Genomic DNA, 15,010 nt, shown 5'->3' with positions numbered 1-15,010 from the left:
TTACTCAAACACATCTTATTAGCTGTGATAAGGTTTTTGAAGACTGACTCATGTGAGTTATTGGATTTAAGTGACAAGCTTTTTCTTCTCACCCAAGCTAAGCAGTGTTAATAAACTTGCTATAATAGCAGAAAATTCTTCTGAAAGCTTTGAGTTAATTATTGAGTTATTTGATGATGCTCTTAATATACATACATTGTGACTCCTGATTGTTTCTACAATAGCTAAGATTTTTTCACAGCAGTATATGTTTTCATTTTTTTTTGCTCTCCATAGAAATTGGATGTTTAGCTAAATTATGTGTAATCAAAAGTGTTCTGCTCCCTTTTACTAACTACATCTCAGTTTACAAGCTAATGTTAAAGACATGCTTTGTCATCTGATTTTCCTTCTTGTGTTCAAGTGACCTAAAGGAGGCTTCTCCAGAACTCTTGGCTCTCAATGTAGAAATGATTCGCTTCCTTAGTTGGCTGTCAAGTCACTCTCCATCTTTTCTGAAAGATTCTCAGTGGGATTTCATCCTCTGCTCAATGCTAGCTTGGCTGGAGGTAAGGTTATGTCAGTTCATTTCAATTTTCACTTGTATTTTCACTGTCAGGAGGCTTGTTGAAAATGTTCTCATGGAAAAGTGGTTATTCAAATTTTATTATGAAAGACTAGGATATAAAACTCTCTCTGATAGTGGTTATTTCACATTTCTTAGTTTAAAAGGAAAGGTGAAACTGGAGGTTTTGCCTGTGTTTCTTTTTAAACAGACTCAACTGATCATTAAGTTTTGCAATTTCAGTTTATATATTGTTTTTAAACAATAAAAGCTGTTGTTTCTGGTGAGAAATTGGTTAATAAAAGTGTTTGTACTAAATGCAAAGAAGTTTAAAATGTATTTTAAGAGTTAAGATCTTAAAATAAGTTAATATAAATATATGCATAATCTTGGTCATAGCAACCTGGAAGTATAGGGCATAAGGAAGGACTGGGATATCTGTCTATCACAGCACACACATGGAAAATTTAGAGTTAGCTGTTAGGATGTGTCTAAGGGAGGGAGAAGAAAAGCAGAGCACCCAGAGAAAACCCATGCAACCCAGTAGAACATTCGTCCTCCATACAGATAGCACCTCAAACCAAAAGCGAACCTAGGACCCAAGAGCTGTGAGGCTGCAGTGCTAATCGCCATACCATTCATACTTTATATATACATTATATATAATATTATTACAAGTTAGCAGGGCCAGGAAATAACCCAAGTATTATAACATACATGTACAAATCTACAGTATGTGATCAGGAGGCCTACAGACCTAGAACACCCACAATTCTAGTCCTGTAATTAGAAAACACTAGGAAACACCATAAAAAATTAGAGTAATCTGCATCTTTAAGTAAAGGATCCTAAACATAATTAAATTTAACTTCCTCCAACATTGATGCCCCAAAGTGAATGGGAATCAATTCCTGTTTTAAAAATGGAGCACTAAAATCAGATCAGATCAGATCACTTTATTAGCCACATACAATTTCTTGCATTAGGAATTTGTCTTTTCGCAAATCCCAGCTTGCTCTCCATGAGACACACAGACAGGGAGAGAAGCTTGGGGTCAAAGCACAGGGTCAGCCATTGTACAGCACCCCTGGAGCAGTTGGGGTAAAGGGCCTTGCTCAGGAGCCCAACAGAGTAGGATTCCTCTGCCAGCCATGGGATTTGAACCGGCAACCTTCCAGCCACAGATCCAACGCTCCACCCCAAAATAAAATAGGATAGAAGTCCTGAGTATTGCACAATATAGGAAACCAAAATTTCCTAAACTAAGTTAGACTTCATGCTTTAGATTCCAGTCATGAAGAAGTCAGAAAAAGGTCCTCTTGCATTGCTCAAGCTCAAAGAGGAGGGTGGTGGTGATATTCCTTCTCTTTCCTTTCTTTGTCTTCTCTGTTTCTTTGTCTTTTTTCCTTGTTTTCTCTCTCCCTTGCCTCTGTATTTCGGATGTGTTGAATCTCTATCCTTTATTGTAGTTCTAATGATTTACCATGAAGTTCATTATCCTGAGTAAATCATCAGAAACACACGTTTTATCATGTGTTTTACCTTCCCTTTAAACCACCTATGGTATAGCCAGAAAAACAAGCAAACGATATTGTAAGATCTATTGTAAGATTTTTTTAACCTTGTTTTTGCAAATATTGCCACTCCTCCTGGGTCAAAAGGATTTTAAAGTGAGTGTTTTTCAGAATCTATTCATCTTTTTTCTAACTGTTTCTTCCAATTCAGCAAGCAACTGGCGCAGGGCAGGGTACACTTTTGATGGGATGCCAGTCGCACACACGCAAACAAAAACACGTGCACACACATCTAGGGCCAATTTTCTCAGAAGCCAATTAACCTACCAGAATGTCTTTGTACTGTGGGAGGAAACTGAACTGGAGCACCTAGAGGAAACCCACATGAACACAGGGAGAACATACAAACGTGCACATAGCAGCCCAGGTCCAGAACTGAACCCAGGGCCCCAAAGCTGCAAGACAGCAATGCTAACCACTGTGCCACCCACAATTTATTCAGTATTGCAGAATTTTAATGATTTCACACATATTCTGTCTAATTTTATTTTGATTGTAGTGATTTTTGAGTAGCACTTTTGGTTGAAATTATGAGTCCTTATCAATATTTTGAAAGCCTCCAGAAAAGTCTAATAAGTACTTTGTTTTTCAGTTAAGCTAATCCTTGCAAGGATTAAAGTGCTGGCGATGTGTTCCAACACTTTTATTACAGGCTTTTACTAATGTTGCAAAAAAAGTGTTGCTCCAATAATGATTGCTTCCCATCCTTTCTTTTAGACTGCAAGTGAGAACACTTCACTGTATTGGAATCCTTGGGTACAGCTGTTTGTGTGCCAGACATGTGACTTAATTGTGGCTCTGAGTGGATTTTTCACAGCACCCCCTGCAGCTGTGGTGGAGCTCCTCCCAGTTAACCTGATGAGCGAATGGGAGGAGTTCTTTGCTGAGGGAGTGCATAGCCTGCTTCTACCGTTGCTGGTAAAGATCACAGGTGAGCACAGTCCTTCTTTTGCTCAATCTCTTTCTTAGCCTCCAGTTTTACTTTTGAATACTGAAACTGTGTGTAGAATAAAAGTGCGAGACACTTTCAAGCTTTTTAATAGGAATAGAGAAACTAGGGTTACAATTCAACAGCGATGAAAAGTACTGCACAAAAGCATTTTCAAACTGTCAAATTATGAAAAATCACTTGCAAGCCTGTTACCCGACACTTTGCACTATTGTGATGTTTTGGTTTCACCTAATGCTGGTGTAACCAATAGTTCTAAAACCAAGAAAAAAAATGCCTTTGTGATATACTTTATTTTAGTAAATGTGATAAGTGAACAGCACAGCTTGAGGCAGTTACAGGAACCATGAAGATCAAGGAGCTTTTGAACACAGATCACCGCACAGATCAGAATAAAGTTTTTTTTTCCTTCGAGTACAGTGAAGTCCATCATTAGGAATATTACTATAGGCGAATCTAGATTTCAGCAGAACAATAAACTGATGCACTAGACCAAACCACACTGGTGGGGTTAGAGAAGAAGAGAATATCCTTGAGTGGCCCAGTCAAACTCCTGGACTGAATCCTAAAGACAGTGTATGGTGAGGCTTGACAATTGTTCATCAGCTATCAGCTGTGCAAAGTTGGTAGAGACCTTTCCAAACTACTTATAGTAGGAATTACTGTCAAAAATGTTTCCACCCAGGTATTTAGTTAGGGGTCTGAATACATATGTAATCAGTAACTTTCACATTGTTGATCCTTTTTGCAGATTTTTCTGACATTCAACATCCTTCACCAATAAGAATATTCAGTTTGATTATTACATTTTTGAATAAAAATGTTCATTTGAAAAACTTCAGATGACTTGTTATTCATCAGAATATGAGATTAGTGGTAGGGGTGAATACTTTTGCAAAGGCATTGTGTTTGCAGCTGGATCTGTTTCAAAAAAGCTTATTGATATCAAATTTAATTCATGGAGAAATGAATTAAATTTGGCTGTTTTATACAGTGATAGCAGTCATTTTCAGAATAATTGATGTGTGGCATTATCACCTCAGTTTTAGTTTAATCTACATGTATTATAAAAATGAACTAATCTCTTGTTCTCTCTCTCTACAGAAGAGTTTACTGAACCAGATGATCCCCTCTTCCCTCTTCCTGTACTGAAGGCTTTAGGCGATGCCCTGAGTTATATTCCAGTTCAGCAACTGATCCAAAATAAACTGCCTCCCAGGTTTATAGCAGGACAGAGAACAAACCTGCCAGATAAATTACAGACTTTACTTAACACTCTTGCCCCACTCCTGCTGTTTAAAGCCAGGCCTGTCCAGATCGCAGTCTTCCAGATGTTGAACAAGTAAGTTGAAAGTTAGTGTGTGAACCAATTATTATCCCTTCTTTAATTGGAAACTAATACAGTCATATTGTCGTGCTATTCAGGAGTTTTGTTTTTTAAGTAAATGAGATAAAATTTGAAAATTGCAGTGGTGCTTTAACATCTTCTATCTGATATTACATCCACTCAATGTGATTACTTAATCTCCAGTCACACGTGAACCCAGCAAGTTACTTTTAAAGATTCAGTTTTTTTGTGACACAGGTAATTGCTTCATTAGTAATAATGAAAAGTCATGCCTGCCGTAGAATCTGTACAAGTGTATTAATCATTACAGTAAATCTATTGATGCTAATAATTGTGATACAAATGACAGATAAATTATATTTCTTTCTGTTTTATAATTGGAAATTTAAAAAGTTTACTTACATGTGTTTTACTTTGTTTTAGATTTAAATTTGTTTTTTTTCTCTCAAGGGTGATGCCTCAGCTTCCAGAGTTTGACAGTGAGAGTGACAGTTCCAGGTCTGAGGATGACGAGGGCGAAGAGCCATCCTTGTAAGTGTCTTTAACCTATAACACCCCAGCACAGTCTCAATACGGCTTTACTAATTTTGGCGGGGGAGTCATGGTGGCTCAGTGGTTAGCAGTTCTGCCTTGCAGCACTGGGGCCCTGGGTTCAGTTCCTGGGGTGCTATCTGTATGGAGTTTTTTTGTTCTCCCTGTGTTCATGTGGGTGTTTTTCCTTCAGGTGCTTGGTTTCCTGCCACAGTCCAAAGACATGGTGGTAGGTTAATTGGCTTCTAGGAAAATAGGCTCTGGTGTGAGTGTGTCTATGTGTGCCCTGCAATAGACTGGTGTCCTGTCCAGAGTGTTTGCCTTTCTTGCGCCCTTTTGCTTGCCAGGATAGGCTCCAGCTCCCCGGCGACCCTGAATTAGTTAGTTGATGGATGAGTACACTAGGCATATCGAATCCTGGTCCTGCAGGCCTGTTTGTCTGCAGGTTTTCATTCCAACTAACCTCTTAACAAGTTCAGCTCATTATTGGCTTGATGGTTTCACTCTTAATAACCTGCATACACACCAGCCCTATAGGACCAGAGCTGACCACCTCGGTATTAGATATTTTAGAGTGGTTTTGAATATATGTTCTCATGTAGTATACATTGAAAGGCTTCTAGAATTCTTAGTTAATGAGGCTGTTTTTATTACCATACTTTGATATGTCATGTATCATTATGCTTTTAATCTTTGTTTCATAAATGTAGGTCACCACCTGCTGCTCTAATGTCAGTGTTTGCTGCGACTGAAGAACTGCTAGATAACATTCTTGGGGGTGTCCAGGTCGGAGAATTTGCAGTTGTCCAGAGCTTAAGTGACGAGTATTGTTGCATATTGGGGTATCTGCTGACCTGGAAGTTGGTTCTGACTTTCTTCAAAGCTTCTTCCTCTCATGTAAGCTTTCAACACTTTTTTTTTCAATAAAGAGTCAAACATAGGCAGGAATTTTACATTTTAGTCAAAACTGATGACTTGTCTCTTTCAACATGTTACATAAGAAAGATTAAAGGAAAAAAAAAATCATTTTAGTCATTTTATCCCTTTAGAAAGTGTTTTCCTGCACTGCATGATGACAATGTTGTTTATCAAATCAATTTACACAAGCATGAATATTTATTATTAATAATAATAATGCCTTTTTAAGTGGCTTCTCAAAGCTCTCCAAACTATAAATAATATTGAGTATAAAAACAAAATATGAAAGTCTTAGACTTAAAATCCACCATTAAAATCTATATAATCTTCTCAATGTGTATTAGCTCACCATTCATAATTGTTGATTTTGTTGATTTAATGATGATATAAAATTAAGAATGTTGTGTTTTTGATGTGTTTATAAAATCATAAGCCAGAAACCTTTTATAGTGATAATTTTGCAAAGGCAACATTCTGGAAAACAGTGCCAGTGGGACTTTTGATCAGGTGAATGCACCCCAACTACAGTATATCTGCATAGATATTAGCACTGTATAAAATGTATAAATGAATAACAGATACCACTAAAAATGTTAAGGCAAATCAGAATTGTGTTCTTGTAAATGTGTAAGAAAAACTTGCCCTAACCTTTTGGAAGTCATACCATCAACCATGGTGTACTTATGGTGCATATGATCACTCCTAGGGCACTGGCTGTTTATTAATTGTCTACCAGAAGCTCGTTCCTGCCCATTATGGTATTTATTTGCACAGAACATTTTATATATGGTGTGGCATTCTTTATTTTGAGCAGTTGGCTTTTTTGTGAGCTGTTTTTATAGAGATTCTTTGAAGAGCAACAGTTCTTGTTTTATTTCACGAGATGCCTGACAGGTCTATCAGTAAATCAACTAGAGTTCTAAAAGTGTGTCTACCTTCATAAATTGTCTTGAAATATATCCCATGTATCAAGATTCCAATTATGTCCTTTAGTGTGGCTCTGCAGGAACAAGAACATGTCAAGATTGTGGAATGACACTTTTAAACAAACAAGATGTTGCAGTGGTGTAACCCTTACATAGAGTCTTTGAACATTAAGTTAAATGAAATGCATTGTAAATAAGAATTCCAGTCTTCTGTTTAACAAACTAAAGATCTTGTGCTAAATTTGCTTGGAACTTTCACTGGCTTCCTACCAGTCTTTCATGTATTGTGCAGCTGAGCTTTTGTGCTGGTGACAGTTTTCCGAAGGGTGGTAACTTTTATTTAAATTTGTTTAAATCTGTTCACTCTAATTTCTGCACTTGATTACTGTCCAGCTCCAAATCCATGGTATCTATTGGCAACTTTAATGTTCATCTGTCAACTGTAATTATAATTATTTGAGTCATAAACAGTCTCTTTGAGTCAGGAAAATGCTTTTAAAACTTAATTATCCATGTGAAATAGCATGCAACATTTTGTGACAAAATCTGAAAACCTAAAGACATTTAAAATTCTTCATAAATCCTCTGTACAACTAGACTACAAGGTTTTATCTTTTAAGCTGACCGTGCTCTTCTGCTCTCTTCAGTTGAGGGTGCAGTATTCCCTCTATTTGCGGAAAAGCAAATCTCTGAACAAGCTGCTCTTCCATCTGTTCCGCTTGATGCCGGAGAACCCAGTGTATCCAAGCCAGGCGGTAGAGCCAGGGACCAAGGACAGCAGGACCTTTTTCACAGAGAGCCTCCTTCTGTCTGTTAGAGGTAAGTTTGACAATCGCAGTAGTGGCAGATCTAGTTCAGGGCATTCCTGAGTGGTTCATCTGATTAAAAAAAAGTGTCAGTTTAGGAATCTCCCATGATAAAGCCAAAATAGTCTGAATACTTTCAGAAAAGCATGCAGTGATGCTGGCAAGTGAATCCTCATCTAATCTGAGTGTCTCCTGTCTCTGGCTAGGCGTCTCAGGAACCTAGTGATAGAAGAGCACATTTACCCATTTAGCAGTTCATTTTGCTTCGCCGTGGAAAGAGCCTCCAGGAGTCCTCAGTTTTGGAGACGTTGTTTGTCGTTGTTCACTTGGGTAATTTCGGGACCATTGTGGCGAGAATGGTTCGCTAATCCACATGGGCGTAGAGGTCAGACGAAACAATTACAATTTTGTGCGCAAGCTTTAATGTGAAAAATGAAAAATGGAAACTTTTGATTGGAGTTCGTGGTTGAAGTATTAAAGCCCTCTCAGTACACTGGGTTAATAGACGTCCGGTTGCAGTAACGTCATGCCTTGCTTCCAGAATCAGATGGCTTGAAGTGGGAGATTCCCCACCTGGCGTGCTCCGTCTACTACAGCACATTGAAAGACCTGCCAGCAATGGTCCGGCTTTGGTGGAACGGTCAGGAGAAGCGCGTCTTCAACACCGTCGATAAATTTACCAGCAAATATGTGAGCAGCGTGCTGTCCTCCCAGGAGATTACATCCGTGCACACAAGCACGCAAACATTTGAGAGCATGACAGTAAGTTTTGGTAATAGAAAGGTTACTTTTCAGTTTTATTTTGCCTTCTAAACTGTATGTGCCAAACAGTCGCAGAATTAACTGCTGGGGACATGTGAATTACTGAAACATCTCAGCTGCCAATTACTAGGAAGAATGAACGTTCAATAAAAACAAGAGGTGGTGAATAATCATTTAACATATCACTTAATCAACATTCCCTTATTACTAAGGCTCAGGCAGTTAATTAAAGACAAATTATTTTTTAATGCTCATTAATTGCACTTCTGTGTTATAACCCTCTTTGTTTGCCTTACACGAGTTTCTGGCAGAGTTTCACTAATTGTAATTTTTTGTGTTTTCTGTAATTTGAAGTAGTTAGCTTAAATTTTTAAATGATTTTATGGAACAAAGCAGAGAAATTGTAGCAATTCAGAAGATTATTAATGTAGGTTTAATTGCTTAATCTTTCATCCCTAAAGTTTCCTCTTAATTAAACTAGTGAAGCTAGTTTCTCAGTTCTTTATCTAATCTGTTGTGCAGTGGGTTTGCAGTAAACTGTCTAGGTGTGGTGTGATGGCTGTGGTCTATCAAGTTTGATCACTTCAGTGGCAGATGAAATGGGACCCCATCTGTACTTGAAATACTTTTAGATCCTTAGGTTTAAAAAAGAGCTATACAAAGTATTAGTATTAATAAAGACCCAATTCACAGCAGATTATGTGGAGACATGACAGATTCTTCAGGTCAGTCAGACACCCCTGTTCCTCTGAACACTTTTTAAAGACCTAGAAACCATCCTGTTTATTCTGTTTATTTTAAGAGACACTGTTTGCAAACAGGTTATTTGTGTATTTATTTGTATTTAATTAAAGCATTTCTTATGCTTTAATTTTCAATATGTGAATGCAGTCTGAAAATTATGCATTCCAAATAACTCATTTTAAACTGCACAGTTAAAATGGGAATGTGAAAAACATCATAATACATAAGTTATCACTTACAAACTGTGCTGATCTTCACTCAATGAGACACATTTAGTGGCAAAAATTCCTCAAGATTAAATAAATCATTCAATAAATGATCTGAGCCGTAAATATAATAATTGAATATAGGTGCTAATGCAGCAGGTTTGAAGAAAATTTGGAATCAAAAGTACTTGAAGAAAACAGAACCCTGTCAAAAAGCATTCTGGTATGGGTGTGTACCTTTGTTTTCTCTGTATCAGGTAAAGGCACGCTCTGCCACTCGAGAAGTGATCGCGACCTACTCAGTGGATGACATTTTCATCGAGCTGGTGATCCAGTTGCCGCCCAACTATCCGCTGGGCTCTATATCGGTGGAAAGCGGGAGGAGAGTCGGGGTTGCTGTTCAACAGTGGCGCAACTGGATGCTCCAGCTCAGTACTTACCTCACCCATCAGGTACACTAAGTCTAGTGGGAGGCAACAGGCAATTCAGTAATTCTGGTTAGATGGGGTTAAGAATGGAGTAAAGAATGTAGGATTAGGCTTGGTCCAGGCTGCCTTGCACCCATCAGGTTAGGCTCCAGCTCCCTGTATTGGATAAGAAAATGGATGTAATAATGCTTGAGTTATTATATATTTTGTATAGCATTTTATCTTTTCAGTTTTTTGAGACCATTTAAAAATAACCAATTCTAGTATTCCATGCTTTCCTATTGTCTATAAAAAATATATAGATTTTTTGTCTTGCAATTTTAATGGGAAATGGGACTTTTGTTCCCATTTTAGTCTTTATAGCCTAATCGATCATGCCAAGCTCATGAATCCAGGAGTATGGAACTGGCTATCACTTGCCTCAGTAAAGTTCACACTTTCCTGGATCATGTTAGGGATATGGTATAATACAAACTGCAGAAAGAGTGAGAACAGTAATTGAAAATCAGGTTGACTTGACTAAAAAAGAAAAAGGAGAAAAAAAGCTGAATTTACCAAGCATGTAATGCTTCATAAGAACTTCCCCTACGTGATGTTAATGCCAGAGGGGCCTTTGAGAGCCAAGATAATAAATAATAATAATTATTTACACTTATATAGCACTTTTCTGGAAACTCCACTCAAAGCACATTACAGGTAATGGGGACCCCCTTCACCACCACTGGTGTGCAGCCCCACCTGGATGATGCAACAGCAGCCAAAGTGCTCCAGTACACTCACCACATATCAGCTACCAGTGGGAGGAGAACAGAGAGATTAAGCTAATTCATAGATGGGGATTATTAGGAGGCCATGATTGGTGAAGGCCAATGGAAAATTTGGCTAGGATGTTAGGGTAACACCCCTAGTCTTTTCGAGAACCACCCTGGGATTTTTAATGACCGCAGAGTCAGGATCTTGGTTTTACGTTTCATCCAAAGGGCAGTGCCTTTTTACAGTAGAGTGTCCCCATCACTATACTGGGGCATTAGGGCCCACACAGATCACTCAGGGTGAGCGCCCCCTCCTGGCCCCACTAACACCTCTTCCAGGAGCAGCCTTCGTTTTTCCCAGGTCGTCTCCCATCCAGGTACTGACCAGGCTCACACCTGCTAAACTTCAGTGTGTTGTCAATTGTGAGTTGCAGGGTGATATTGCTGCTGGCTATAGATAACCTGCTGTGTTGTTTTCTCTGTGGACTTCAGAACGGCAGCATCATGGAAGGCCTCGCACTCTGGAAGAACAATGTCGACAAGCGCTTTGAAGGAGTGGAAGACTGCATGATCTGCTTTTCCGTTATCCATGGCTCCAATTATTCTCTTCCAAAGAAGGCCTGCAGGACTTGCAAGAAGAAATTCCATTCTGCATGTCTGGTAAGAAATGCTGTTCTAACAATCACCTTCTTAGATCATTAGAAACCATATGGTACTAAAAGATTGAGCTATTCCATTTTTTGTATTTACTGTGTGTCGTCATGGCATTGTAATGTTGCACAACCGGGGTTTGACTTGGAGCGGAATCCAGGAGAGTCAGAGAGCCCCACCTGCTGAATGAAAAGAGCTACATGTTACTGAATCCAAAGGGAGCGGGGAATGCACTCTCTCGGAATGAGGAGCAGGCTGTTTGCAGACTGGAGAGCCAAGTAGCCACGCATGCAGGCAGGTGCTGTGGCTATCTGGGGTACCAGAGTGTGATGCAGGCAAACAGTTTAGGGTCAAAATCCCAAATTAGCAAAGGTTGTTACCAGGGAGACACTGTAACGAAGCACTAGGGGATTTAAGATAAGATCACTTTAATGGCCATATACTGTACAATTTCTTGTATTAGGAATTTGTCTTTTCGCATACCCCAACTTGCTCTCCATGAGGCACACAGACAGGGAGAGAAGCTTGGGGTCAGAGCGCAGGGTCAGCCATTTATACTGCGCCCCTGGAGCAGTTGGGTTAAGGGCCTTTACTCAGGGGCCCAACGTAGTAGGATTCCTCTGCCGGCTGCTGGATACGAACCGGCAACCTTCCAGCCACAGGCATAGATCCTTAGCCACAGAGCCACCGCACCATCCAGGAGTTAAGTCAAGGTCCAGTCCAAGTTAAAAGCCAGGGTCAAAGCCGACACAGTTGGGAGATGAGGCAGGTGCCAGAGAACCAGCTAAGCTAAACACAGGGGCAAACACAGAGACAAAGATGCTCCATGTTCAAACTCAATGGCAGAGCCCTGAACTCTGTCACCAGGTGCCGCAACACACACAGGTCTCTAATTCCAGATATCCCCACTTCGTCAGATCCAATTAGGACTTTGCAGTATACATTCATTGAGGCTTCACTTTTCAAATAACATTTTCTAAATACTTTTTCACAGTCTCCAAAAAGTACTATGCTGGATTCTAAGTACATTTTTTAAAATGGAAAATTAACTACCATTTGATTTGTACTGTAGTTAGTAGTGTAGTAAGCATATGTCAGAATGCTTTTGCTCAAAATAATATACTTTTTTGCCAGGCAGTGACCCTGAAAACAATTTACTTGTAAAGTATAACATACTTGTATTGATCAGTTTTGAACATTTTCATTAATTGCCTATCAAGTGCGTTCTGAAACTGGTCAAATTATATTGGTTGTCACCAGTACACGTATACAGGGTCAGAAGCAATGAAAATAGCTGTCAAAGGAAAGTTTGTAAAATATATTCAGTACCATCTTGCTTGTCAGCTGTGGACATGTTCTGATACCATTAGTTATGCAGGTGAAGTATAGTCAAGTCTAGTCTGGCTTGCTTTTCTACATCAGTTAGGTACTCATTATCATAGTGCAGTGTGAATGATAAGGACTATCTTGTCTTTACATAACTGAAGGGGAATATTACCTTCATTGGCCACTGGTGTTTAAGACCTCTGAAAAGCATCATAGTGCTAAGTTTCTAAAGTTGAAATAGATGTGATTATTTCACTCAAGTGATAGGATAGAAATACAGAGATAGTTTTGATGACAAATTTGATTGATAAAAGTTAGAGTATTAGAATTCTAAAAAATATATACTATTGTTTTTGTTATTTTTAAGCAGACGTGCAAGAGTCAGCTGCTATGAAGTCCAAGTAACAGGTTTTATTGAATTTATTGATTGGGTAGGTCTAGCTACTTATCCAGCACCACAGGTAGATTTTGTTTACAGTATCATCACTCTGGTTAAAGTAGAGGTTGTATCACCTGTCAGACCTATTTAAGCAAACAGAATCAGAATATCTACTCTGTGTAAAAAAATAATCATTAATAAAGCTTTTCTTTTGCCTTGCAGTACAAGTGGTTCACTTCAAGTAACAAATCGACATGCCCCCTGTGCAGAGAAACCTTCTTCTAATGTATGCATCTTGAAGAAAACCAAGAAGAGCTTTCTGCTGTCTGCATTTGTATATTTGTAAATAATTAATTAAGTAAACCAGTGTATCTGTTGTAACACAAGGACTGTGTAACTTAGGAGTTTAGAAGGTATGACTTATCACAAACTAAGAAGCAGTGCTTCACTGGAAAAGATTGGACTGAATTATGCCAGAGTTTTGCCTTAAGAGATGAGTTGAGCCATAAAATCTACAGGAAGAATCAATCGTTTAAGACTAAAAAAATGTACATGCCTCCTTCATTATTTGTCACATCTGGCTAGTGAAAAGTGCAAGCTGCATAAACCAGCGAGAATTTCCAACAGTGTTCATTTCCTGAGCATGATGATCTGGATGATTAAACAGTACAAATGTGATCAAAATTGAAAGGAACTTTGTTTTTTTTCTGAGAATTGGAATTGGTATGCTTTATGCAGCTTCATAGCTTTCAAGACAATAATTGTCAGAAAATTAAATGTTTACAAACAATTTTTCCAACATAACACACGCCCACAGAAGTACACACATGCATGTTTTCCTAATGAAAATAATCAGTGAACTTTTCCAAGCTGATGAAATCTGAAAGATTGTACTTGTGACGTGTGGTTTGAACGTTGTCAGCAGGAGTGATTTTTACAACTGAAATTTGAGTCCCTTTGTAGTGTAACCAAGCTGTTTATCAGTTACAATACATAGACATCAAACTTGAACATGTTGGAGTGCCTCAATGCCATAAAAATGGGATTATAGGTTGGGCCACGGAGTTTAGATGTTAGTGGCACATTAACCATAATTCCTTCCTTAAATGGAAGTTCTTAAATGTTGGTACGCTGTAGGCTGTGTGCGGCTGGGGAAGGATGAGAGGGAAATGACTAGGACATCCTCAACTGTGACAGTGAACACTGTATCTTGCCAGACAGCTGTGAGCTTGCAGTTTTACTGGAAAGAGCCTGAGCCCTAGCTCTCTTCTTGCAGGTTCTCTTGGCTCACAGCCTGAGTAAGAAGTAAATGGCTTGATGCATTTCTGATTTCAGGTCACCTGCATCCTTGATACCTTTCCCCTTGGCACTCCTGTTTGTGGTGGATGTTCCTGGCACATAATAAAAAACAAAGTTTGAGATTTTTTAAACAAAAGATCTCTGTACAGGAGATCAGAAAATTGCACCTCTTATCTGATTTTGCAGAGCAGCTCTTGAGGATCCTGAAAGAATCTGCAAGATAACGCCAAGAGGGTTTTTTTAGGTGCAGAGGTACAGTAGGTAATGCACGAAGAATACTTGATGTATTGAAGTCTCGAGCAAGGCCTTTTTAGAAGACAGTGTTGTCAAGATGAAAACTGCTCTTGATCAAATCATGCAAGGCCAAGATATTGTTTGAACTGTAAATATTTAATACTACCACTGAACATTCAGAGTGAAAAGGTGATTTGGAGGCTACAAATTTGATTGTACTTTTTAAAGATCAATACGTTTTATCTTACTGTTTTTTTTCCTTGCCTTGGAAAGTATTACTATGAATAAACAATGGAACTGAATGAACGCTGGTTTTATCTAAGTGGGTGTCATTCTGTTTTTCCCTCTGTTAAGAATATAGTATGTATTGCATACTTTATGCTCATGGATAGGATAATGTTTTTCGAGTATTTTACTTTCCACATATATTCTTCTCAGAACCTTATCATTGTGCTGAATTAACACCTCCTTTTGCCTTACAAGAAAACACAAAACAGGTTGGGAAATGATCTGCTTCTGACAAATCTTTTGGGACAGTAATACACCTTTTTAATGTTTTAATTATTAACAACTGTATTTCCATTTACAATACTCTGTGTACATTTTCATTCAGCTGAAAAGATTATCTAGTGG

At 38.6% G+C, this 15,010-nt stretch overlaps 1 protein-coding gene across 1 annotated transcript in view; it reads left to right on the top strand.

The window, feature by feature from the left end:
- ltn1 (listerin E3 ubiquitin protein ligase 1) overlaps positions 1 to 14,679 on the top strand; it is a 31,968-nt gene extending 17,289 nt beyond the window's left edge. Inside the window, exons 21-30 of the mRNA XM_088921853.1 lie at positions 404 to 548; positions 2,836 to 3,049; positions 4,172 to 4,409; positions 4,866 to 4,946; positions 5,657 to 5,843; positions 7,438 to 7,609; positions 8,138 to 8,358; positions 9,566 to 9,760; positions 10,981 to 11,148; positions 13,067 to 14,679. Of these exons, the coding sequence (XP_088777979.1) occupies positions 404 to 548; positions 2,836 to 3,049; positions 4,172 to 4,409; positions 4,866 to 4,946; positions 5,657 to 5,843; positions 7,438 to 7,609; positions 8,138 to 8,358; positions 9,566 to 9,760; positions 10,981 to 11,148; positions 13,067 to 13,129 (1,684 nt within the window). The 3' untranslated portion in view covers positions 13,130 to 14,679. The remainder of the gene's footprint in view (positions 1 to 403; positions 549 to 2,835; positions 3,050 to 4,171; positions 4,410 to 4,865; positions 4,947 to 5,656; positions 5,844 to 7,437; positions 7,610 to 8,137; positions 8,359 to 9,565; positions 9,761 to 10,980; positions 11,149 to 13,066) is intronic.
- The last annotated feature ends 331 nt before the right edge of the window (positions 14,680 to 15,010 follow it).

This window comes from Atractosteus spatula, chromosome 7 (genome assembly GCF_055471065.1).
Source record: "Atractosteus spatula isolate fAtrSpa1 chromosome 7, fAtrSpa1.hap1, whole genome shotgun sequence".
NCBI lineage: Eukaryota > Metazoa > Chordata > Actinopteri > Semionotiformes > Lepisosteidae > Atractosteus > Atractosteus spatula.
This window is presented reverse-complemented; position numbering and strand designations above follow the sequence as displayed.